The 23,300-nt window shown below is 58.8% G+C and overlaps 9 protein-coding genes across 9 annotated transcripts; 4 read left to right on the top strand and 5 right to left on the bottom strand.

Annotated features, from left to right (window-relative positions):
* Positions 1 to 3,487, bottom strand: ACA1_367360 (DnaK family superfamily protein; the record flags this gene model as incomplete). Its single annotated transcript, XM_004336067.1, has 13 exons — positions 1 to 219; positions 319 to 465; positions 543 to 659; positions 753 to 974; positions 1,059 to 1,322; positions 1,399 to 1,785; positions 1,958 to 2,041; positions 2,124 to 2,335; positions 2,455 to 2,554; positions 2,655 to 2,789; positions 2,853 to 2,984; positions 3,081 to 3,138; positions 3,213 to 3,487. 13 exons carry the CDS (start codon positions 3,485 to 3,487, stop codon positions 1 to 3), a joined length of 2,352 nt encoding a protein of 783 aa, XP_004336115.1.
* A 197-nt stretch (positions 3,488 to 3,684) lies between these two features.
* Positions 3,685 to 5,517, bottom strand: ACA1_367370 (peptidase, S54 (rhomboid) subfamily protein; the record flags this gene model as incomplete). The annotated part of the gene is made up of 11 exons (XM_004336068.1): positions 3,685 to 3,795; positions 3,894 to 3,958; positions 4,022 to 4,099; positions 4,178 to 4,246; positions 4,319 to 4,369; positions 4,444 to 4,546; positions 4,608 to 4,685; positions 4,774 to 4,878; positions 4,945 to 5,070; positions 5,140 to 5,264; positions 5,481 to 5,517. 11 exons carry the CDS (start codon positions 5,515 to 5,517, stop codon positions 3,685 to 3,687), a joined length of 948 nt encoding a protein of 315 aa, XP_004336116.1.
* Positions 5,518 to 6,816: 1,299 nt separating this feature from the next.
* ACA1_367380 (uncharacterized protein) lies at positions 6,817 to 8,722 on the top strand (the record flags this gene model as incomplete). The annotated part of the gene is made up of 7 exons (XM_004336069.1): positions 6,817 to 6,990; positions 7,059 to 7,308; positions 7,369 to 7,490; positions 7,559 to 7,962; positions 8,052 to 8,227; positions 8,336 to 8,423; positions 8,509 to 8,722. 7 exons carry the CDS (start codon positions 6,817 to 6,819, stop codon positions 8,720 to 8,722), a joined length of 1,428 nt encoding a protein of 475 aa, XP_004336117.1.
* Positions 8,723 to 8,937: 215 nt separating this feature from the next.
* ACA1_367390 (Lgulono-gamma-lactone oxidase) lies at positions 8,938 to 11,436 on the top strand (the record flags this gene model as incomplete). The annotated part of the gene is made up of 12 exons (XM_004336070.1): positions 8,938 to 9,018; positions 9,085 to 9,188; positions 9,267 to 9,344; positions 9,434 to 9,489; positions 9,601 to 9,677; positions 9,755 to 9,967; positions 10,041 to 10,107; positions 10,193 to 10,294; positions 10,365 to 10,489; positions 10,569 to 10,696; positions 10,808 to 11,038; positions 11,205 to 11,436. The coding sequence occupies 12 exons, from the start codon at positions 8,938 to 8,940 to the stop codon at positions 11,434 to 11,436; spliced, it is 1,494 nt and encodes a 497-aa protein (XP_004336118.1).
* Positions 11,437 to 11,587: 151 nt separating this feature from the next.
* On the top strand, positions 11,588 to 14,982 carry ACA1_367400 (Ras subfamily protein; the record flags this gene model as incomplete). The annotated part of the gene is made up of 13 exons (XM_004336071.1): positions 11,588 to 11,606; positions 11,851 to 11,893; positions 11,989 to 12,129; positions 12,233 to 12,341; positions 12,503 to 12,549; positions 12,613 to 12,806; positions 12,909 to 12,992; positions 13,102 to 13,248; positions 13,337 to 13,816; positions 13,915 to 14,026; positions 14,369 to 14,442; positions 14,531 to 14,643; positions 14,767 to 14,982. The coding sequence occupies 13 exons, from the start codon at positions 11,588 to 11,590 to the stop codon at positions 14,980 to 14,982; spliced, it is 1,779 nt and encodes a 592-aa protein (XP_004336119.1).
* A 104-nt stretch (positions 14,983 to 15,086) lies between these two features.
* ACA1_367410 (3'5'cyclic nucleotide phosphodiesterase) lies at positions 15,087 to 17,905 on the bottom strand (the record flags this gene model as incomplete). Its single annotated transcript, XM_004336072.1, has 12 exons — positions 15,087 to 15,227; positions 15,311 to 15,428; positions 15,532 to 15,607; positions 15,703 to 15,740; positions 15,821 to 16,067; positions 16,193 to 16,280; positions 16,348 to 16,464; positions 16,553 to 16,680; positions 16,803 to 16,959; positions 17,057 to 17,143; positions 17,226 to 17,707; positions 17,767 to 17,905. 12 exons carry the CDS (start codon positions 17,903 to 17,905, stop codon positions 15,087 to 15,089), a joined length of 1,818 nt encoding a protein of 605 aa, XP_004336120.1.
* Positions 17,906 to 18,318: 413 nt separating this feature from the next.
* Positions 18,319 to 20,654, bottom strand: ACA1_367420 (bifunctional protein FolC subfamily protein; the record flags this gene model as incomplete). Its single annotated transcript, XM_004336073.1, has 8 exons — positions 18,319 to 19,196; positions 19,273 to 19,327; positions 19,410 to 19,487; positions 19,566 to 19,619; positions 19,821 to 19,898; positions 19,957 to 20,228; positions 20,326 to 20,464; positions 20,529 to 20,654. 8 exons carry the CDS (start codon positions 20,652 to 20,654, stop codon positions 18,319 to 18,321), a joined length of 1,680 nt encoding a protein of 559 aa, XP_004336121.1.
* A 644-nt stretch (positions 20,655 to 21,298) lies between these two features.
* On the top strand, positions 21,299 to 22,742 carry ACA1_367430 (uncharacterized protein; the record flags this gene model as incomplete). Its single annotated transcript, XM_004336074.1, has 6 exons — positions 21,299 to 21,403; positions 21,479 to 21,593; positions 21,655 to 21,773; positions 21,849 to 22,007; positions 22,069 to 22,167; positions 22,359 to 22,742. Coding segments are annotated over 6 exons (981 nt in total), but the record flags the coding sequence as incomplete, so codon positions are not given.
* Positions 22,743 to 22,838: 96 nt separating this feature from the next.
* Positions 22,839 to 23,262, bottom strand: ACA1_367440 (Ras guanine nucleotide exchange factor RasGEFB, putative; the record flags this gene model as incomplete). The annotated part of the gene is made up of 2 exons (XM_004336075.1): positions 22,839 to 23,098; positions 23,190 to 23,262. The coding sequence occupies 2 exons, from the start codon at positions 23,260 to 23,262 to the stop codon at positions 22,839 to 22,841; spliced, it is 333 nt and encodes a 110-aa protein (XP_004336123.1).
* Between the last annotated feature and the right edge of the window lie 38 nt (positions 23,263 to 23,300).

The following is a 23,300-nucleotide window of genomic DNA, read 5'->3' on the forward strand; positions in this document are numbered from 1 at the left end:
TCAGGAGAACATCTTGGAGTACATCTTCTTCTCCTTCTCCTTCTGGGCGGCGATCTTCTTTTCGACGAGGGCGAGCTCCTTCTTGACAGCGGCGTTGTTGGGTTCGATCTGCAGCGCCGCGTCGAGGTCCTTCTTGGCGTCCTCCAGCTTTGACAGCTGCACATGACACTGCGCGCGCCGGAAGAGCGCCTTCACGTTGCTCTTCTCGATCTCCAGAGCCTGGAGGTACACGCCGCACACGTAGACTTAGTGAGCACCATCGACTCCGATGGCAGATCATTGAAGAACGAAAACGAGAAAGAGAGAGGAGGGACCGACCTTGTTGCAGTTTTCGACGGCCTGGGGGTATCTGTTGATCTTGGTGTAGCACAGAGCGGTGTTGAGGAGGCACGGCACCTTGAGGGCATTCACCTCCTCCTGCTCCTCCGGGCTCAAATCGTACAGGTCAGCCAGATAGCCCAGCGCCTATTTTCCATCACGCACAGGTGTGTAAGAACGAGCATCTCGCATTACTACTAATAGGTGGTGGTGGCACACAGTACCTCAACGTAGAGCTTGGCGGCGTTTTCGTAGTCGAACTCCTTGAAGACGATGTTGCCCTGGTTCCTCTTCTTGCCCGCCTCCTGGATCTTCTGCTTCTTCGTGCGCGGCACCTTTTCCTTGGAGGTACCGGGTAAAAATAGTGTGAGGCGGAGTGCCGTCACGTGTGTGGAAGTGGCAGTGGCGAGGTGGTCAAGAGCGAATTAAGGTACCCTCTTCTCGGGCACGTAGTTGGCGGCCTCCTCGGCGGCCTTCTTGTTGGCCTGCTCCTGCTCCTCCCTGAGCTGCTCGAGGCGCGCGTGCAGGCCGGGGGCGAGGGTCTTGACCGATTCCTTGAGCTCCTCGAACTTCTTTTCAAACAGCTCCAGGTTGCCGTTGGTCACCTCGCCGCTGTTGTCATCCACCCAGCTGTGCGTGCTGGCAAAGTGGTCCAACTGTTGCCTCGGGTCAGCCAAGCCAAGCCAAGCCAAGCCACACACACACACACACACACACACACCACTCTGATGATGGCGTACCAGGGCCTGCTTCTCGTTGCCGTTGAAGCAGCTGGCGAGGCTATTGTCGTCGGTCTTGTCGCGCATGTGGTAGATGAACTGCTCGATCTCGTTGCGCTTGTTCTCGGTGGCGACGATTCGCTGCTCGGTCTCCTCCATCTGCCTCTGTCGCTCCTGCGCCTTCGCCACCTCCTCCGCCGCCAGCCCGCCCTCCTCCGCCGTGGGCGCCGACGACGCGTTCTCCACCGTGTACTCGAGCTCGATCTCGGGGCTCAAAATCGCAGCCTGTTCCCAACATACATCACATCATTAATATGACGTGTTGTGTGTCGTGTGTGTGTGTGTGTGTGTGTGTTCTCACCATGAGGGTGGAGCCGATGGCAACGGAGCCGGCGCTGTCGAGCGTTCGGTTGAGCTGTCGGCCTTCGAGGGCGTTGGAGATCACGGTCTGGACCAGCGGAATGCGGGAGCCGCCGCCGACGATCTCGACGGCGCTCAGGTCGGTCGCCTTCTTGCCGGCCTTCTCGAGCACGGCGCCGATGGCCCGGCCGATCTTGTCCGTCACCTCCTTGGAGATCTCCTCGAACTTGGCCCGGGAGATCTTGCTGCGGAAATCGACATCGGCCAGGTTCTCGACCTCGCAGAAGGTCTCGTCGATGGTGCTGAGGACCTGCTTCGTCTTCTCGCACGAGCGGACGAGGCGGGTGACGAGCCTCTTGTTCTTGAGGACATCCACGTCCAGCTTTTTCTGTCGTTTGTTGTCGGCATTGGTGTTGGTGAGGCCCGAAGAAGGTCAGCCGGTGTCCACCAACTGCAATAGGGTGGTGGTGGTGGTGGTGGTGGTGGTGGTGGTGGTGGTGGTGGTGGTGGTGGTGGTGGTGGTGGGTGGTGGTAATGATTGCCAAGTGACCGAGAGGTACCTGGATCTCCTCGGCAAAGTGGCGAGCCAGGCTGTAGTCGAACTCGCGCGCACCGGCCGACGCGTCGCAGAGCGAAGCCAACACCTTAATTATTATAACAATTAGAGACTGAGGAACTCCAACAACGTCGAAAAGTTGGCTTCCGACACCCACAGGGAGAACGTACGGTGAGCTTGCTGCGGCCGTAGCTGGCAACGAGGACGTTGAGGTAGGAGTGGCCCATGTCGACGAACAGCACCGTGTCGCCGGCGTCCTCCTGGGTCTTCTCCTCCTCTGCGGCAGCGGCCGCAGTGTTGTCCTTGGCACCGGTCGCCCTGCGCGCCTTCAAAATGGCCTCCCTGCGGGCATCGCGCCGCTTCAGGCCATAGCACAGAGCGACTAGCAGAGAGAAGAGGAGAAATAAGCCAATGAGGCCCTTAATCTGGGACACACACACACACACACACGCACGCACACACACCACACACACACAATAGCGTGGCGTCAGGTTGGCATACCTGCGGTCGCCTCGTCGATGACCTGCAGGACGGGAAGACCAGCAATGGTGGCAGCGTCGGCGATGGCCCGCCTCTGCTGCGCGTTGAAGCTCGATGGCACCTGCAGAATATCATTCAGGCCAAAGCGTAAGTTCACGGTGGTGGCTGAGAGCGAGCTCTGCGAGAGCGTTGAGTTGTTCCTGGCGAAGAGAAGAACGCACCGCCACGACGCAGCCCTTGGTGATCTCAGTCGCGTTGGCGGCAAAGTTGGACTCGATGTAGGAGCGGAAGGTCTTGATCATCATCGACGCCACCTCTTCGGGGCTGAACGTGGCCTCCTCGTCTTGGAAGGGCACCTGCACAGCCCCGAAGGTAAGTCACTACAAGCAGAGTTGCGTGCGTGCGTGAAGAGAGCGCACCTTGAAGAACACTTTGCCGTCCTTCTCTTCAACTTCGAAGGGCAGCATGTTCAGCTCCTTCTGGGCCTCCTCCAGCGACTGCCCCAGAAACCGCTTCACCGAGTGCAGAGCGGCGTTGGGTGCGCGTGCCATCTGTGCCACATGAAGCCCGTGAGGAAAGGAAAGCGTAATGGCGACGACACGTCCAGAGCTCCACTCGGCCAAAGCTGCAACGAACAGGCAACGTACCGCACCCGCAGCCTCCTCACCAATGAGCCTTCTACGCTCACGGAACGAAACCACATTCCTGCACAAAAAAAGAGAGAGAGATTAAAGATTTAATCCGGCATGGATGTAAGATGGCAAGGAGAGACTTCGTACGGAGTGACTTGGTTGGCAAGGTTGTTCTGGACGATGGCAGGGAACATCTCAGCGCTCCTCGTCACGGCCAACACGCACTTCTGGGTGCCGTAGTCCAGACCCAGCACGAGCACCTCCTGCTTGGGCTCCTCCTGCGCCGGCGCCTGCTCTCCCTCCTTTGCCACCTCGCCCTCCCCACTCGGCGAGGGCGTGGGCTCCGCCACCATCGGAGAATCAGGTGCGGCAGTGGCCGGCTCCGTCTCCATGGGCTGCTGGGCTTGCTCCTGTTCCGACATCTCTTCCTCTTTCTAAGGTTGTTTGTGCTGTGTTGAGGATCTGGGTCGGATCGAGAGCAGGCAGGAGATGAACGTTCCGCCCCCCCGCGAGCCATTCTCACACTCCGCAATTATTCATGAAATTCCGAAGTCGCGTCAAGCAAATTATAACACGGAGTTAAAAAACAACACGGGCTGCTGAAGAGGCGAAGGCCAGCTCACGCGGCTTCAACAGGACTCTCGTTCTCGAGCCACACCACTTTGGTCGGCCTCTGTCCACCTGGCGGGTACAGCGTCCCGGTAGCTCGCCAGCGTCCGTCTCCATTGTCCTGCAGAGCGGGAATCGCATTCAAATGGAGCACGGGCAATGCGCCATTGTCAGACAGAGCGACAGGAAGAGAGCCAAACGTAGCCGCCAGCGCAGTACCTCAAACTCGCCAACGAATATGATGTTGGGTCCACGCTGCAGGATGCCCGAACCGAAGTAGCGATCTGCTCAGGAGAGAGGGGGTAAGCCTTACTACGAGGGTACGAAGAGGGTGATGATGACGTTACCGTTCTTGTAGTGGCCCTTGTAAATAAGCCCGTCCTCTTTGCCCTCCAGCCAGCACACGCCCTGCCCTTCTCGCTTGCCTTGTGTATCATTCCAATGGTGGCGGAGAAGTGTGAGTTGGCGCTCACGGCGCCGGAGAGCTAATAGGGCAGCCTTACCCGCAACCCAATCGCCTCGGTAGACCGACCCATCGTTGGCATGGAGCAGACCCTTGCCGTGGAATTTACCTGATCACGCGATCGCGTAAAGTTAAAAGTCTATTCACGCACGTTTGATCTGAAGCAAGTGTTTTTGCGTACCATGCTTGAAGTGGCCATCGTAGATCACTGAACGCTCGTCCGCCAAGACACCTAAGGCAGTTGACGATTAGCGACCCCCCCTTGCCGGATGCACAACATCAAAGCGAACGGTGAATCTTTGGTACCATAGCCATCGAATTGTCCATTCCTAAATTCTCCCATGTAAACGACCGAACGACTTCCCTGTTTGGCAAACGTGACCTTGCCTTTGCCATGCATCTTGCCTCCCTGTCAAAACGCGATTGGTTAACCGAATGAAGCGAAGGCGGAGCCCTGTTCGCGGCCGTACCCTGAACTGGCCCTCGTAAATGTGACCGCCGGGGAGAATCGTGCTGCCATAGTTGTCCCACTTCTCAAGAGCATCCATCTGCGGTGTCACGGAGCCGAAAAGTTATACCATCACACAATCGGTAAAGGTGGGCTCCGTCATCAGCCAGGGCGTGGTGGGCAAGTACCGCGCGCAGGCCATAGAAATAAGCAGCGCCAACTACGGCTCCACCAAGGTGTGCCGCGTGATCCAGCGCTTTCCACCCTCGCAACGCGCCCATCACGTCAAAGGCCTAGGCATCTAGCGATCAGCAGAGGCGCGAATCGGAAATAGCGCACGCGAATGAATGGCCTCGCACCGCAATTGCGAACGCCATGTTGATTGCCTTGAAAGGCACAAATGGCAGGAAGATGAGAGCTAGCTCGCTGTCAGGGAATGCGGACACGAACACCCACAGCACTGCCATGAGCGCTCCACTGGCACCCTATCATAACGATATGAGCATGCAAACGTCAACGTCATCAGTTCTGAGAAAAGAGGAAGAGGCGCGTACCAGACTAGGAAGGGAGGTGCCTCTTCGGCGTTGCCAGGCCGCACTAGCCAACGACGCGACGACAGCGCCATTGAGATAGACAAGGGCGAACTTCTCCTTGCCCAGGATTTCGACCACATCGGGAGCTGGAGGAGGTGATACAGCGAATAAATGGGTAAGCTTCGATGACAATCAACGCTCGAAGAATCATTAGAGGCTCACCGATGGTCCAAAGCGCGGTCATGTTAAAGAAGAAATGCATCAGACCCGAGTGTGAAAAGGCTGCACGGGGCACAGGAGCAAAGAAGAGCTCAGTGAGAATGTGACACCGAGAGCATTGTAATTGATTGCTATCAGCGTACCTGAAGTGAGCACCGTGTGATAGCGTCGCGCCATCATGTTGGTGGGCGAACATGTGAAGTGTTTCATCATGAAGAGTTGCACTCTGCCAGATTTAAACACAAAGTGTTATAAGGCCGCGGCTGTCAACTCAATAAAGGCAGGGAAAGTATGGGCACCTTGGCGAGGGAATACGCCAGGCAAGGAACACCATGGTGTTAAGCGCGATCAAGGGCACCAGGGTCTTCTGCGCGTCGGAGAGCTTTAAGTTGGCCCAATGTCGCTTCAGCCGATCCAATCCCCACACTTCATCCGGAAAATAAAGTGAGCATGAACGCAACAAAGACGGATCACACAACAACACCAGCAACTGACCTTCGTCGTCTTCGATCCGGCTTGGTATATCGCCTGGCGCCAGTTCCTTGCGGGAGAGCTTCGGGCCGTCTTCTTCGTCTGCACCTCGCATGTGAGCGCAATTGCCCGAATGAAGTGAGTGAATAGGAAGAAGTGCTTACCTCGTCGTGTGAGCAGCGCAGCGCATGTGAGTCCCGTGGCGAGGGCGTATGCGCCCTTGCCGCCAATCCCAGACCACCTGGCACGCCAGCCAGCCTGCAACATGCAATCAAATAAACGTTCAATGTCTTGTTGAAAAACAATGGGCGCCAAATCGCTCACCTTTAGAGGCGGAACTGTTTCCGTGGTCTGCGTGAACCCTCGCTTGAAGATGCTCAGCGTGGATGCGGAATTGGTGATCGGGAATGCAGGATACAGTGGAGATGTGAAGCGATTTGCGCTAGCTAGGGAGCGAGGAGGGATTGAATCACCTCGCAAGCACCAGCGGACCGGCGCACAGCCCGTGGAGTGCCTCACAAATCTCTTCATCTTGTTCAAGAATGAACGCCGTGTGTTGTGTTGGCTGTTTCCTATTTTCTTCGAATAAATGGCCATCATCGTAACAAGGCTGCTGACGTCAGTGGTTTTTCTTGTTTCCCGCCTTCTCCTTGCCTTTCCCGCCTTTTTTGTGAACAGCGCCAACGGAGCAAGGATCATGCACTCTTGTAGATCGATTGGCAGGTTCAACGTCGAACCCTTTTCATCATGGCAACGCGCACCTACTCCAGGCTAAGCCGACGCACATCTAGCGGACGCATTTCCCTCTCCTCCACTTCACTACTCAGTGATTGCGATAATGGCGAGGGCAACACTTCCTTCCTCGGCGTCCCATCTTCTTGTGAGGAGGAGCCTATGAGCCTCAGCAGCACCTCCTCACAAGAACTCTTCTTCTCCGACATCCCGGAATCGATTGCCGGCAAGTCGCGGCGAAAGAGCTGCCTGAGTGATTTACGGGGGAAAGAGAACATGGAGAATGGAGTGCCGGAAGCATCATCGGCGAAGAGGCGACGGAGTGCTCCGTCGCGAGCCGGGCTGCTGGCCCCGAAGAAACGAAAATCCTCTTCTGCCATCAAGTTGCAGAAACGTGCCTCCGAGGACCATTTTCATCTTGAAAACTCGGGAGAGCAGGCCACCATCATGGTTCGTTGCCCAATCGACTTTGCCTCCGGCTCACTTGGAGTCGCCACTTACGCGTTGCCTGCATACAGGATGAGCTGGAGTATGAGCTGGAGGGCGCCCGCGAAACGAGTTCGATATCGGTTCGTCGCGGGAGCACCTACAACCTGGCCAAGCTTTGCGCCCATCCGGACGAGGCCAAGCAGCTCCGGTCTCGCGGTCTGTGCAACCGAGTTCTTCAACTGCTCGACAGCCAGCCTGAAGATGAGGTGGTAGCGATGAACGTGAGCTTGATGGCTTACTTTCTGCTGCGGGACGCTCGCAACGCCGAGCTCATAACAGGTGCGCCATTTTCTTTTCACACGATTCGCGTGCTGCGCTAGTACTCACCTGGTGCTTCAGGAGACCATCTCAAGACGCTCCTTTCCATTGCCGTCGCTCAGCCACAGCACGCATCCCCCAAGAAGCAGTCAACCAAGCGGCCCGTGAAGAGGCTCAGCTTGAGCAACACAAGCGAAGTGGAGGTACTGGACTATGCCTTCACTTGCCTGACACCATTGCACTGACCAAAGCCTCGCGTGTCCTTGCGCAGATGAAGCGATCGCGAGAGTTGATTGAGGTTGAGGCCACGATCAACGAGTGGCCGGAGGCCGAAGTCCACCCTTTCCGGGTGGCGATCCAGACGCTGCGACGGCTTGTCGAAGTGGACCGAGGTGCCCTTAAGCGCGCTTTAGAAGAGGACGACGAGCCGGACCTAATTCTGGCCAAGCTGCTCGCTCTCACTGAGAAGCATATTGCGCGGGTCTCCACATCCGACGCGTCGGACGCCTACTACACGTGCCTCAAGCTCTTGGAGGCCACCACCGATGACCCGGCCTACCAACGCGCCCTCGTGCCAATCATCCCGTCCCTTCTCCTGGCGGTTCCTCTCTGCATGACGGACGAACCTCTGGCCGGCCAATGCCTGGTCGCCATCCTCCGAGTACTCATCAACTTGTACCTCTTACTCCCTTCTGCCTTCCCGGATCATGTGTGGTGTGTGTCTTGCCTGGCGATGCTGACACAGCCTTCCGCACCATCATCAGAACCAACGAGAACGATGATGCATGCGGTCACATGGCAAGCAATGGAGGCATGGCCAGTGTGGCCTGCCTTGTGGAACAGGCGTGGAGTGCGGAGGCCACCGCTTTTGGCCAACAGAAGTGGAACCTGCTCACCCTCGGTTTGAGCCTTTTGGTGAACCTCATCGAACACAACGCCGGTAACAGGTACAACCCATTGCTCTTTCCTTTTCCCTCTCAGCCTCGCATGTATTGCTCACACATTCGTGTCACCACATCAAGGGATACTCTTGGCTCCCTGCGAACAGACCGGCGGGGCTTTGTGGAGTTCGTGACCTCGGTGGCGAGCCACTGGTGGAGCACCGACCGAGAAGCCGACCAGGTCGTCATTGCAGGGTAACCACACCTCCGATCACACGCACGACACACACGACACACGACACACACAGCGGTTGGTTGCTCACGCACTCTGTATGTCAAGGTATGCGGTCCTGCTCATGGGCTACCTGGCCAAGGACAGTGAAGACAACCGGAAGAAGATCAGGACCAACCTCGCCTCCCTCACGCCGGCGCGGTCGTTGGCCGAACTCTCCTCTGCCCTCCGACACTTTCTGGCCCTCCACGAACACCACCGGCTCCTGTCGCCCGCCGCCATCTCCTCGGCCTCCCAAGCGGCTCGCGCTCTCCTGTGCTAAAGCCGCTCTAATGTAAACATTCTTTCCCCAACGAGGCCTCCGCACGACACACGACACACGACACACGACACACGACACACGACACGACGCGACCCACGGCTCATGTCTTGAATTTTTGGATTGAAACTGAAAAGAAATCGTCACGCCTGCGTCATCGTTCTTTCCTCTTTTCGCTTTTTATTTCCTTCAAGGTGTGTCGGAGTACCAACACCTTCATGATGATGCAACAGCACGAGATGGACCAGGCGGCACCGCGCACTGGGCATGCCCACCGCAGTCTGCAGCGTCTCTACATCGCACGCCTTTCCCGCAGCCCCTTGCCGGACCGGAAAAATAAATAACTTTGGGGGGGGTAACGACAGCATTGTGGCCATGTCGTAGGTGAGCGCACCATTTCGGAGCTGGCGCCTGTGCCAACCGCAGCGTCGTCGATCACCCGCATCGCCAACTACCAGTGGCGCAACTGGTATTGGCCTGGCCAATTCTCCTTTCCGTTCGGCCTCTGGCCTTGCTTGACTGTGGCTCACGCGAGGCCTCCACACAGGGCCGGCATCCACACCGCCACACCGAAGTACCTGTACAAGCCCACCAGCGCCAGGGAGATAGTCGAAGTGCTGGCCACGTGCGTCACCACTCCACTCCACCAGCCTACGTGAACGATTACTGTTCTGCCAGTTTCCTCACCACCCTGCCTCTATGCCTGAACCACAGCGCGCGGGCCGCTAAAGAGCACGTCAAGGTGGTGGGATACAGCAACTCGCCCGGAGGTACTTTGACCCGATTGCTCGCGTTGCTAGTGAGCCTCGACGGACCCGCGCACAGCGCAGCAGTGATGCACTGACAGTGCCGTACAATTCCTCTCTCGCCAGACATTGCAGTGACCGACGGGTACATGATCTCGCTGGAGAACTACCGGCGGGTGCTCAGCGTCGACCGAAAGACTGGTCTCGTCAAGGTGCGTGACCCTGCGCCCAGCCCTTCATCTGCTCTCTCGTTGCGACGCGGTCTGACTCGGAGAGGTGGTGCGACCAGGTGGAGGGAGGCATCAAGCTACAGGACCTGATCGACGACGCGGCCAGGCACGGGCTCGCCATGTCCAACCTGGGCTCGATCACGTGGCAATCCATCGCGGGCGCGCTGTCCACCGGTACCCACGGCACCGGCATCAAGCTGGGAATTCTGGCCACCTTCGTGCGCGAGCTGGAGCTGATCAACGCCCAGGGCCAAGTCCTCCGCTGCTCTGCGGTGCGTTGTTGCTCAACGCTCCCCCTGCGCCCCGTCAGCACTGCCTCACTGTTTATTTGCCCCCCCCCCGCAGACCGAGCGGCCCGAGCTCTTCAACGCCGCTCGCTGTGGTCTCGGCGCTCTGGGGGTCATCTCCACAGGTGAGCTCATTATTACTCCGCTCCCGTTTTGATGATGATGATGGTTGCGTGCTGTACCTCAACTTACGCGATCCACGCACGGCAGTCACCATTCAGCTGGAGCCTGCCTACCAGCTCCACGCCGTGGAGGTGCCCATGACCCTCGAGGCCGTGCTCTCCTCGCTCAACACCATCATCCACTCGGCGGGTACCTCTACCTCTATTTCTCTTGTGTGTCGTGTGCCCTTGAGCTGACGTGTGCGCCCATCATCGCGTAGAGCACGCTCGGTTCTGGTGGGTGCCGCACACCAACAAGTGCTGGGTGTGGCAGGCCAACCGGACCAAGGAGAAGGCGGCCCCTCCTCGCTTCCCCGCGTGGCAGAATTTGCTCCACATCTTGGTGGTACGTCGGCCTCGACCTCCCACTATCAGCTCAGCTCCCCCCGGGGGCTGATATCGGGCTTTTTCGATTTGGGCTCCAGGAGCGAAAGCTGTACGAGTTCTTGCTGTGGCTGGGCACCTTCTTCCCTCGGCTGGTGCCCTACATCAACAAGCTCTACAGCCGCATCCTGTTCAGCAAGCGCCGCGAGACGATCGATCGAAGCGACAAGTACGTCTTTGCGAGACACGCCTCGTGTGCACATTGATGATGTTTACTGACTTGGCTTGTTGTATTGTTGGCGGAATCGTCGCGCGCACACACACACACACACACACACAGGCAGCTGACGTTCGACTGCCTGTTCCAGCAACATGTGTCGGAGTGGTCGATTCCGGTGGCCAACACGGCGACGGCGATGCTGCGACTGCGGGACCTCATCAAGGACCTCGACCTCAAGGTCCACTTCAGCGTGGAGGTCCGCTTCACCAAGGCCGACGACATCTGGCTCAGTCCCTCCTACGGACGTGACTCCGCCTGGATCGGCATCATCATGTATCGCCCCTACGGAAGGTACGCGCACTGTGTGTGTGCGTGAGTGAGTGTGGTGTGTGTCGTGTGTGTGTGCGTGTGTGTGTGTGTGTGTGTGTGTGCGTGTGTGTGTGTGTGTGTGTGTGTGTGTGTGTGTGTGTGTGTGTGTGTGTGTGTGTGTGGTGTGTTTCTGACACAATGTGAGCAGGGATATGCCAGGGACGAAGGTCTACTTTGACGCGTTCGAGGAGCTGATGAAGGAGCTCGACGGCCGACCCCACTGGGCCAAGGCCTTCAAGATGTCCGAGGTCGAGTTCCGGCAGACGCTGCCCCACTGGGACGACTTCAAGCGCGTGCGGGCCGAGATGGACCCCACCTCCACCTTCAGCAACGCCTACCTCGATCGCCTCTTCCCCACCCAGAAGCAACTCACCAGCTGAAGAAACGAAAACGAAATTGTAAACGAAACAATAAATTGAAAAGGAAAATGAAGACTTTAATTGCCCGTGCAGCGAAGGGTGGGCGAAAGAAGAGAATACGAGCCAGGTGACGAGAAGGGCCAAAAGAGACAGAACAGAAGATACGTCATAGATGGAGGAGGAGAACGTTCGTTTGCGTGCAGAGAAGCAACGGCTCCAGGACCGGCTGGGGCTCTACACGGCAAGCCCCCCTGCGGCTGCAGCCCTTGGGCAGGACGGCACAGGCCCCACCCCCTCTTTTGCTTTTTGATACATATATATTTTTAAAAACACAAAACAAATATTGCTGTGCGCACCTTTGACCGTGGGGGTGGCGTGCTCTGCCCACCAGTACGCGCTCATGGCCTTTTCTCTGTTTTCTGTATGTCCTTGCAGACACGGTGCAGCGCCTCTACCAAGTCTTTGACAAGAACCCACGGTGCGGCCACTTCGCCTTTCACCCCTCCCCCTCTCTTTTCATGAGTAGACCGTCTTACGTCTCTCTCTCTCGGTGTGCCTGGTGGGTGTGCATAGAGGGGAGATCGATGCGGTGGGATTCAGACAGATGGCGTGGGTGCTGGGCGAGGACCTTTACGAGAGCGAGGCGCAGGCGTGCGTGGCCCGCCTCGATCTCGACGGCAGTGGCGGCCTCTCCCTCCCCGAACTGCGCGCCTGGTACGCTCCCGCTGGCGCCAGCCACTTGACTTGGGTGCCCGCCTTGGTGCCGTGGTCTGACCTTCATCGATGCATGGTGGGTCATCCATCCGTCATGACGTAGGTGGGCGTCCCACGACAAAGCAGCCGACGCCGGCGAGGGAGCTACGGCCGACTCGGGCGTTCTTCCGGTGCTGCTGCAGCGGCTTCGATCCACCTCCTACGTGCAGATGGTACGCGCACCGCACCACACCACGCCACGCCGCGCCACACTCCACCACCCGGATCTGGCAGTGCATGCGTGGTGCCGACCCTTAAGAATCGGCCAATCGTTCGTGTCTCCTCTCTTCGCGCAACGACGTAGTTGTTGGGGTGGAAGGGGAGGTGGGCGCAGGCACAGAAGGAGCAGCGTCGCAGAGTCGTGGACGATCACACCTTTCGGTATATTATTCATCTTTATAAATATAATAATTTATATATATATATCAGGAACTGAGTGTTAAGAGGGTGGGTGGTCTACGCGGATAGGCTCAAGCTCGACGCGGAGGTGGGCGAGTTCGGAGAGGCGCGGAGTTCGGGGAGCGTGCGCTTCACGCTGGACCCGGAGACAGCGGCCGCGGCAAGGCAGGAGCTCAAGGCCCCGCCCAACTGCGTGGGGCTCATCTCCATCGGATGCACCATCCGCGGCGATATCGACGGTACCGCACGCACGCACGTACACGCACACGCGCACGCACCTCCGCCGTCACAGTTCTGTTCGCACTGACGCCCATGCCATGTGGTGTGAATGTCCGATCCAGAGTTCGAATTGGGCGAGCTGGCCGGGTCAATCGCCAATTTGCTCCTCATGGCGAAGCCCCTCTTCAAGTTCCATTCCCACAAAAGTACTTACTTTTCTCTTCTCTTCTTTTCTTTTCTTGGCGACGGGCTGATGTTGACGCGTTTGGTGGCTGGGCGGGTGGGTGGGTGATTGTGGGAACGGTCATGATGCAGCGCAAATGGGCAAGCAGAACGGCGAGCGGCTGATGGTGCTGTCGCTCTTTTGGACCGACATCGACGAGCTCGTGCAAATCCGGTCGGCTCTCATCGGCGCCGAACTCAAGGAAATCGAGGGCACCATCGAGCTCTCCCAAAAGCCTGGTAAGCCTCGTGTCGTGTGTGTCGTGTGTCGCGTGTCGTGTTGCTGCGTTGCGTTGCGCTTTGCAGACAAGCTCCGTGTCCGACACAGGCGACCAGACCGACGACTTCGTGAAGGGCCGAGTGCGAGGCAAGCTGGCGGTGAGCGTGAACGTGGTGGCGTTCCTGAACGAGCTGCTCAACCGCTACAAGACCGACTTGTACCGCGCCAGGGTCAACATGCTGGCGGCCTTCCGCGACCTGGACCTCAAGCTCAAGGTGGACAGCATGGACGAGGCCTACCGCCGCTTCGCCAAGGACATCCGGTACTTCCGCGACGTGCGCGGGCTGAGCTCGCTCAAGCAGCTCCTGCTGCCCGCCGTCGTGTCGCTCTACAACGACAACTCGATACCGGCGCCGATCAAGGACACCTACTTCAACGCCGTGGCCTCGCTGCGCGGCGTGGCCTCGCTCCATCTCCAGATGGACGACCAGGTCCTGCGCTTCGCCTTCGACAACGCCGACGTCGCCGCCCTGCTCCCCACCAAGGACGAGCTCGCCTCCTGGCGCGCCCCCATCCCGCCCGTCACCCGTACGTCCCTCCCCCGTTCTTGCGTTGCGTTGTGCGTTGCGTTGTGCGTTGTGCGTCGCGTCTATCGGTGTGGGCTGACTTGTGAGTTGTGAGCGCAGCAGCGGCCAAGAACCTGCGGCCGCTGTTTGGAACGAACGAGTACCGCGTGGCGGTATTAGGACCCCGCCAGGTCGGAAAATCGTCCCTCATCGTACAATTCACCCAGGTACCGTACTACTGGTGATGCTGATGAGGCTGATGATGATATCCCTCCAATTCCTGAACTCACCGTGCTCCCCAAACAAAACTACTTCCCGGATTACCTGGGGGACTACGAGAACACCTACGTATGTGGGCGAGTAGTGGCGCCATTTTCCCTCCCTCCTCCCTCCCCTCCCCTCTCTTCTCTCTTCTCTTCCGCTTACATGTCGCTTTCTGCATGTCCCTGTTGCTCACCACGTGCCACGCTTGGTTGCCGCAATGTAGCGGTACGGTGGCCCTTTTTTTTAAAAAACTCTCTTTTGTTTTTGGTTAGAGCAGCTGACGCCTCCCCCCCTCTCTCTGTGAGCACAGAAGGCAAATTCAGGTGGATGGCGCACCGGTCAACCTGGAACTCTGTGATGCGGGCTCCGAAGAGAACACGCAAAGTGCGTTTTGCGCCTTGCCCTGGTTCTTTCGACGTACTCACTCTATTCTCTCTCTTTTTTTGTTGGGTGCGTGTGGTGGAAGATGCAGTGAGGTGGGTGCTGCTGGTCGATGCGGTGGTGCTGGTGTACAGTGTGACCGACCGAGCCTCTTTCGAGGCCATGGAGGACTGGCGGAAGCGCATTCTTCAGACCAAGGCCGGGGTCCCCATCATGTTGGTTCGAGTCCACCCTGCCCTACCCCTCTTCTCCCTCCCTCGTCGCACCTTACCATATATGGCCTGACCGACCGACATCATTCACGTCATGTCTCTGGCGCGCGCGCAGTTGGCGAACAAGATCGACCAGGCGGCGGCGGCGCGCATGGTGAAGCCGGAGGAGGGGGCGGAGCTGGCCGCCAAGTGGGAGGACTCCCTCTTCTTCGAAGTCGACGCCACCCGCGGTGAGAGCCTGAGCAGCGCGTTCCTGGAGCTCGTCCTCGAGGTCAAGAGCCTCGAGGAGGCCGATACCTCCGACGGCCACGAATGGTTCCCCGCCCTCTAACCAGGACGCGGGCAGGTCTCGTGGGCGTGTGGTGTAGGTTTGTAAACACGTAGATGTTGGTTTAAAGCTGGGTGTACATGCGGGAGGGAGGGGGGTTGAAGGGGCTAGGCTGCATCGCGGCCGCGCCACTTGCGTTTGTTGGCGAGGAGGAGGGCGTGCTGTGGTCCCATGGCGGGGAAGTAGGCCACCAGCGCCGAGAAGAGGGGCTCCAGCACCAGCTCGATGAAGTTGGCCGTCATTTGCTCCTGCACACGGGGGTCAGCCACCAGTACTTCAAAAAAAAAAGAAGAATAACAAAAGAGCATGCGGGGTACTGGGCCAGACGTACCATCTTGACCAGGGTCTTGTCCATGCCGGGAGAGATGGGGCCGCCGGCTAGTCGCTCGAGCTCGCCCTGCGCCAGGAACTCCTCCGTCACCTTGACCGCCCATCGCGAGGCCACTTCCCTGCACCGCATCAGCAGCAGCAACAGAGTAAGCTCCAGAGAGTGAACACGTGTACTCTCCCGGACGGAGGCGGCACAGCACTGCGAGTGGAGCGGGTACGCACCAGGGCTTGGCCTGGTTGCTGATGTCGGCCGTGTGCAGCAAAATCTTCATGACCAGCTGACGATCGTCCTTCACATCTTTGTGAGTGCGGGAAGGGGGGAGTGGTGAGTCAAAGCCGCATGAGCTCTCTCTCGCCTGAGCAATACATGGGCACTGCGCAGGTGGTACGTACCTGATCTAAGACTCGCGCTCGCTCTGTCCTCCGGGTCCCTGTGCGCACACGTTCTGTCGTCGAGCAGGTGAGCGACCACGCACGGCACATTGCGAGTGGCGGGAGATCTCGGTGGTACCGGGCCTTGAAGAGGTTGGTGGACTCGAAGTGGTAGCTCATGTCGGTGCCGAGAACGCTCTTGATGATGACGGCCCGCACCTCCCTGAACTGCTCCTTGCTGAGGCGGGCGAAGATGTCGGCGTTGGCCGCTGGATCGTTGACGATGCGGAAGAGCGTGGCGACGTGATGGTTCTCCAGCACCGACACGTCGTTATACAGCAGCGCGAGCGATGTCAGGTTGTTCACCTGGAACGCATTGTTGGTTCCTGCCAGTAGTGTTAGTTGTGTGTGGTGTGGGTGTGTGGTGGTGGTGTGGTGGTGTGCGTGCGTGTGTGTGTGACGAGTGTTAGCCCGCCTGAACACTCGGAATCAGTGGTGCTCGTTCACGTACCGGGGTGGGAGAGGTCATGACACAGGGCCGACACCAGCAACGCGAAGATGTCCAGCTCGGTGAGGAAGTTGACCGCATCGGTTATGAACTGTTGGCCGGACGAAACCACTTAGTGAGAGCGAGAGCTGCAGAGGTAATGCAGTTTGCCCACGTACGAGGAGTGAGTAGACCGTCTGGAGGACGTCAAACGCGTGAACGAAGTTGTGGTAGGGGTTGGCCTGGTAGTGCCGCCGCACCTCCCGCACGAAATTGCAGAACACGGCCATCGGCACCTGCACATATACACACACACACACACACACCAGCACCACACGACACAAGGGTACAGTTGTCACCCACCGGACGAGAAGAACGAGGAACGAGGACGAGAGGTCGCACGTCGAACAGCTTGAGCAGCTGCAGCTCGGCGTTGAATATTTCGGGGATTAGCGACTCGAGCGTGTCCTCCGAGCAGTCGAACGCGTTGAACTGCCAGCTCTTGAGCGCGCCTGGAAGGGTGTGGCCAGGAATGTGAAAAGTGTGTCTGTGTCTGTGTGCGTGTGCGTGTGCGTGTGCGTGTGCGTGTGCGGACGACTCCCCAAGGGCTGTCAGATGGGGTGCGGGGGCGTACGGCCGGCCTGGCTGAGGGAGAGAGACCGCTTGAGGGACCCGCCGGATGCGGGCGAGGTCATGAGGCACTCGGCCAGCGATGGGCGCCGGGTGTAGGTCTCCACGATCCACTCCCGCGTGGCGCTGTCCGCGCACTTGTCCTTGAACAGGTCCTCGCCCTGGAACCAGGCATGCACACACGGGTGCGTATTAACCCCCGCAACGAAAACCACAACCATGACCACGCGCGAGTGTGGGGAGGGTGGTGGTAGGTACGGGCTGGAAGACGGTGGACTCGGGCGAGTAGAGGTCCCGCAGCAGGCGCACCACGAGCCGGCTCAGCTCCGGGTAGTCCGCCGCGAACTGGTGGCCAGCAGCACGTGAGTCGGACATGATCACCAACGCTGCCGCCGCTGCCGCCGCGCTGAGCAGTGGGAGGTAGTACCGCGCGGCCCTGCTGGTCGAGCTGGAGGAGGACGCTCTCCACGACCGACAGGTGGTGCGGCGTACTGCCGTCTGCGATGCGGTGCACCCGATCGCCGCTGCTCCGCTTCTCCTTGCCCTGCCCAGCACCAGCAGCCTCATCTTCCTCTTCACCGCCATCATCATCGTTGCCATCATCATTGTCATCGTGTTCATCACCAGCGCCACCAGGGCGCTCCTTGACGGCGCCACGATCGCCCGAGTCGCTGGGACGCGGCTGGGCGACGCGCTCCATCTGGAGGAGGAGCTGGCCGGAGAGGGACTGCCACGAGGGAGCGGGCGACAGCTGCGACTGGTGACGGGCGCGAGCGAGGGCCATGTGGGCCTGCAGCCGGCGGCGGAGGAGCGACGGCGGCACCACGTCCACGCTGGCCACGTCCGCCACGCCGCCGACCCCCAGCAGCGCCTCCGTGTCGGCTTCGCCCAGGCCGCGCTGGCTCACCACTGTGGCCCACCGCCGCGGTGAGGAGTGTGCGGTGCGGTGTGCGGGGTGGGCATCGTACCGATGATGGGCAGGTCGTGGGCGAGCGCCAGCGGCAGCACGTCGGGGTGGAGCGCGTCGGGGAGGTCGAAGCCGCCGTCGGACCCCACGTGCACCACCGCCACCGCGCCGAGTCCGGCCTGCTCCACCACTCGTGTCATGTTCGCTCTCTCTGCCGCCACGGCTTCGACTGGGCGAAGAGCAAATTATATCAAATTTTTATTAGTTGTTTATTTTAATACTATTTCATTATTTAATATTTGATACAATTGGAACGGAAGGGAGAACAAAGAAGCGGGGGGGGAGCGCACCGTGGAGTGGCAGGGAGGCGCGAAGCCAGTTCAAGATTTCTTCGCACGAGGAGAGGACAAAGAGGCGCCCGCCATTCTGTTTACCGCCTCCAGCACCAGTGGTGCCAGAACCACTTCTTATCCGCATCATTGTACTGTCAGATGAGAGGGAAGCAGAAGAACTGAAACTACACCCACCGTGGCCACACCGCCTTTTGCTTTGATGGGTGCTTAGCAACCAGCCAGATTTTATTTTAATTTATTTTGTGTTGTCGCGCTGTACTTTAGAGGTGGAGGGCAGAGGCGGGGAGAGCGTTGCGGCGGAGGAGCACCTCCAGCACGCCGCCCACCAGATACAGCGATCCCGTCACCAACACCCGTGTCTTCCCCCTCTGCCCACCACTAGCGCAGCGATCGTGGTGCCACCACCGCTTGTGGAGACCCACGACGGAATCGAGAGCAGCAGGGATGGAATCGGCCACGGTCACCTCTGCTGCCGGGCCTTGGTCGGTTCGGTTCAGGCTCTTCCAGGCGTCGGCTTGCGTCTGCTGCCACGAACGGCCGTCCTTGTCGGGGGCCTCACCGACCACTGGGCGACCACCACTCCCGCCAGCGTCAGAGCCAGGCCGGGTGGCAAACGTGCTGAAGATCACCGCGTCGAAGGGCACTCCCCGACCCGGCCCCGCGCTGCCCGACATGGTGTCGACCAGCCTGGCCAACAGCTTCGAGGCCGATCGATTCTGGTGGCAGTTGAAGATGAGCACCCGCCGCTCCTGCGCGTCGCTGCTGCTGTCGGCGTCGTCCTGGTCTCGGGAGGACGAGTCGATAAACCAGCGGGCGCAGGCCTCCATGCTCTCCTCGGTGTGCGCTCCGTCCAGGTGCAGCCACAGCTCGTCTTCCCCGCGGTTGTGGGAGTTCTCTTCGGCGTCGCCAGGGCCGGTGGGGAGTCGGAGCAGCTGGGCTCGGCCCGGCCAGCGGCATTCTCGGAGTCCCTTCGCGAAGCCGGCGGGCAGCTCAGACGACGGCCCAGTGCTTCGCAGGAAGGGGGCGAGTTCTTGGCGGTCGATGTGCGGGGGTAGTCGCTCCGCGTTGTTTCGCAACCACTGCCTGCACAGGGCAACGGCGAGGGATGCGTTGTTCTTCTGAAACTCGCCGAGGAGGCCTAGGACACGAAAGGGTTGACGTGCGTGAGAATGAGGTGGCGATCGATTGGTCATTGTTGGAGATGCTATGCTTACCGAGCGTGCAGTGCTTGCCCCACGCTTCGATGGGAGGAACTACACTGAGATCTACCTGGCCCACACAAAATGCATTGTAAGCCTTATGTGGTGGTATGGCATTGCGAGTGCACTCAGCTGTCTGATGAGAAGCAAACCTTCTTGATTGCGGCCTGTTTGACGAGACTTTGCATCGCTTCGTCGGTCTGGGGCACAGTGTAGGCAGACACTCCAGTCTGGACGTTGGCGCGTTAACGACAGAGAGATCGTGAGCGTTTGATACAGTGCAGGTTTGTAGAGCAGCGGGAACGCACCTTAAATATCCCGGCCTTTTCGTAGGCGATCTCGGTGAGGGTGTCACCCAACACCTTTTGATGGTCGTACCCGAGCGAAGAGATTCCACACGCGTCAGGCTGCACCACATTCGTGGCATCCGTGCGCCCGCCAACACCCACCTCCACCAACGCTACATCCACCTGAAAGAGAGTGGGATTGTTGGCCCATTGACCAACATTGTAGTTAGCTTGAGGAGCAGCATATCACCCTCCCGCAATGGTATTGGTACGCACCTCTTCTCTGATGAACACGTTAAGGGACATGAGCGTCAAGAAGCGGAAGTATGCTGGCATCTCTGGCGTTTCATTGCCCTGCGCGATCTCAGCCGTCAGGCCAGCCACGCACGTGCCAAGCGAGCGTCGTGCGTACCTGAGTAGTGGCGTGGAGCCTGTCCCACGTGTCCCAGAAGTACCTGGCAAACACGTCCCGCTCCAGCGGCTTCCCATCAAGTCTGATTCTTTCTCTGGGCGTGTTCGTCACCGTGTAAGCAGCAGCGCCACTGAATATGGACAGCATGAGGTTGTGATCATACCGAACGTCGACGAGGTGAGGAGAGGTGAAGAGGCCCGTACGAAGGCCGTAGCCACGCCGCAGAATGCTCTCGGCAAATGCGCACGTGGAACCCTTGCCCTTGGTGCCCGCTACATGCACGCACGACAGTCGATCCACCTTGGGCCGTTTGAATATCGTGTTAATTTAAAATTATTTTTAGCAAAGAGAAAAAAGAAAGTGGAGAACGCACGTCCAGCTCCAAGCGTCGGAGGAGAGTCAGCATTTCGTGGCGCAGGTCAACTTCTCTGTTGGTGCGTCGCTCCCGTGCCCAGGCCTCCATGGCCTGCGCATTCGACACGAGTGAACCCAGTGCCGTTACCGCGCCCTGTGCCCGCACATGGTAAGCCCACCACCAGTATACCATTTCCTGGGCCCCCAGGGGGGTGTACATCGAAGCTGCGGTCAGTGAGCAGCTGCCGGTACCCACGGTGCCCGAAACGAAAGGCATCATAAAGATGAAGAGCTGGAGAGGCAGCCTGGCGTGGGCGCCCCCACCCCAGACATGACCGCCGCATACTGTGGGAAAAGGAAACAAAAAGAAACTTATTTTCTTATTTCAGGTGATGAAATTTCCAGTTTTAAATCTCTGGCAAATTTGCAGGACAGGTTCCTTCTCCTCCTTCTGTAGGAGTAGGTTACGATCGGCGACTTGCGGTCAGGTCTTAGGACAATCAGCTCGACGGGGAAGATCCTGCGTGGCTTGCGATGGACGAGCCAGAACTTCCTCTGTTCGAGGGATTTCCCACTACGCAGCCTGGCCTGGGCGAAGCCTGTTCGCTTGTTGGTCCGCTCGAGCAGGTGGTACCAGAGACAACTTACCATGCCCACCGACAACTCAGAGACGGGTTGTGCGCCTGGAGGAACTGGATCTTTGTGAACCAGAAATTCTCCATCCTCCGTTTTGACCCACGCTCCAGCCAGGTACGCACAGTAGTGGCAGGTCCCATCACCACCACCACCACGACTCCACGGCCCTTACGTTGTACTACTCCACCTAGAGGGACTATTACCTACGGACGACGGTTGCTCCTCCTCTTGTGGATCCTTCGCCGTGCCTGGTGGACGACATTGAGAATGGTCGTGTGTTCAGGTGCGAGGACGAGTTTTCTTGCTCCCCGATCGGAGAGGAGGAACTGATGACAAGTACGACACTCGCAGGTGGGACGGTTGGGAGATAGTGAGCCACAAGGTGATCCTCGACAAGTATTTGGTGGTGGGGGGCATCGGTGGCGAGCTTGTCATCGTGGACTTGATCAGCGGCAAGGTAAGCGTACATTCAGATGAATGCTCTTGGCGCTCATGCGTTTATGCGTTCTCGTGTTGGTTGCGCCAACAACAGGTGTTGCGTACCTGCAAGCTGCCCGGCACTTGGGCGAACAACCTGGCGCTCCATGTGTGGCAAGGACAGCCGAGATTGATCGTCTGTAGCAACTCGTTCCTGGAGACTGTTCAAGGTGCGCTTGCCTAGCCACCTGTTGGTCCACAGGGCTCGTACCAACCCGCGGCGGCCGGCAGTATATTCCTTTCCCGATATGCGGGTGCTCTTGCGCAAGTGGGTGTCCGCCCAACTGCCAGACCCTGAAGAGATGACGACCATCAACGGAGTCGCCGTCAGCCCCAACGGCAAGTGGTTGGTACGTCCATTCGTCCTGGCCAGTGATGCGCATGGGTGCGAACTGAACCCCAATTCTGTGTTATAATTCGACAAGGTCATGGCTGGAGACTCGCCATCGGTGTTCATCTGTGACGTCAGCCAAGGCGAGTACACCTTCGTCCATGCGATTCCTTGCCTGGCGGGCAACAATAACGTCTCGTGGAATCTCGGCTCGAGCAGGTTTGCGGTCTCCAGCGAGGCCGGTTGCTGCCAGGTACTCCTGGCAGCTGCACATGCTTCACTTCCCTTTCTTTGTTTTTCTCATGTGGGAGGAGGGTCAGATCTACAGCATGCGAGACCAGAACGAACCCAACAGCATTGTACTGGAACAAATAGTGTGGAATCTGGGCAACCCCGATCGTTCTGACGTGCCGGTGGGTACTGGAGGTACTGTGCTGGCTCACTGCTATCTCACCGCCATCAAACAGTCGGCACACTCACACGATGATTGTCAGTGACGCTTCCCAACAATAAGCAAGCCGGTACCGTGCCGTTGGTGCGGTTCAGCGCGTGCCCGGCCACGGCCGAGAAGCTGCTCATCTTCCAATCGGTCGACTACGTCCAGGTCGTGGACATCGGCCTCAACGCCCGCCAGACGATCCACCTGCCCGACCACTTGCCCTCCTGCGCTGTGGTCGAGGATCCCTCGGGCCTGCCCGCCCCCATCCACACCTTCATATCCGGTGGCGCCTTCTCGGCCGACGGGCACAGCTTCTACGTCGGCTCGTCCAACGGCGCCGAGACGGAGCGCGGTGGCTTCCTGTGGGAGTTCCCGCTGCAGGCGGTGCCCAGCCTGAAGGACCTCGTCCTGTCGTTCATCCAGGGCGGCTTCAGCGATTACTGGAGCAGGGACCGGTGCGCGCGCACCCTGCCGCCCGACCTGATGTGCATGCTCTTCCCGTACGCTCTGGGGAATGGCGACCAAGGTTGCCGGTGGACCCCGTCGTAAGTGTATATTGACAAATAGATGATTACATATACATATTTGGAGAGCCAACAACGTTGTTATTGGACGAGAGCAGTATGAAAGAGGCCAATAGGGCTCCTATAGTTGGGTGTGCGGCAGCGAGGAGGGCTCGATGGCCTCGGACTTTTTGTACAGGATGTCTTCGGGCAGGACGAGAAGCTTGGTGAGGGAGAGCTGACGCTCGGGGTCGGGCTTGAAGTCGTAGCGCCCGTTTTGTTGCCACTTGGCGATCTGCAGGATGATGTCACCCTGCATCACCAGCTTTTCGAAGTTGATGAGCTCGTCTGCGCGGTCGGCGTTCCCCTCGTCGATGAACGTCAGATCCCTGAGGTAGAGACCTGATGCATACGCCACCACACCAAAATTAGCTATGGTGCTGCCGTGGGGCAGTTAGTAGGCTGGTGGAGAATGCCTACCGAGGTAAGGGACGACGGGCGCTGTAGTGAACTCTTCCTTCAGCAGCAGGTCGCGATACTGTTTGTAAGTTGGCCTTGTTTTCCATCAGTACATCCAGGGCCTCCAGGGACTGCTTCGTGGTCT

This window comes from Acanthamoeba castellanii (genome assembly GCF_000313135.1).
Source record: "Acanthamoeba castellanii str. Neff unplaced genomic scaffold scf7180000084641, whole genome shotgun sequence".
Lineage (NCBI taxonomy): Eukaryota > Discosea > Longamoebia > Acanthamoebidae > Acanthamoeba > Acanthamoeba castellanii.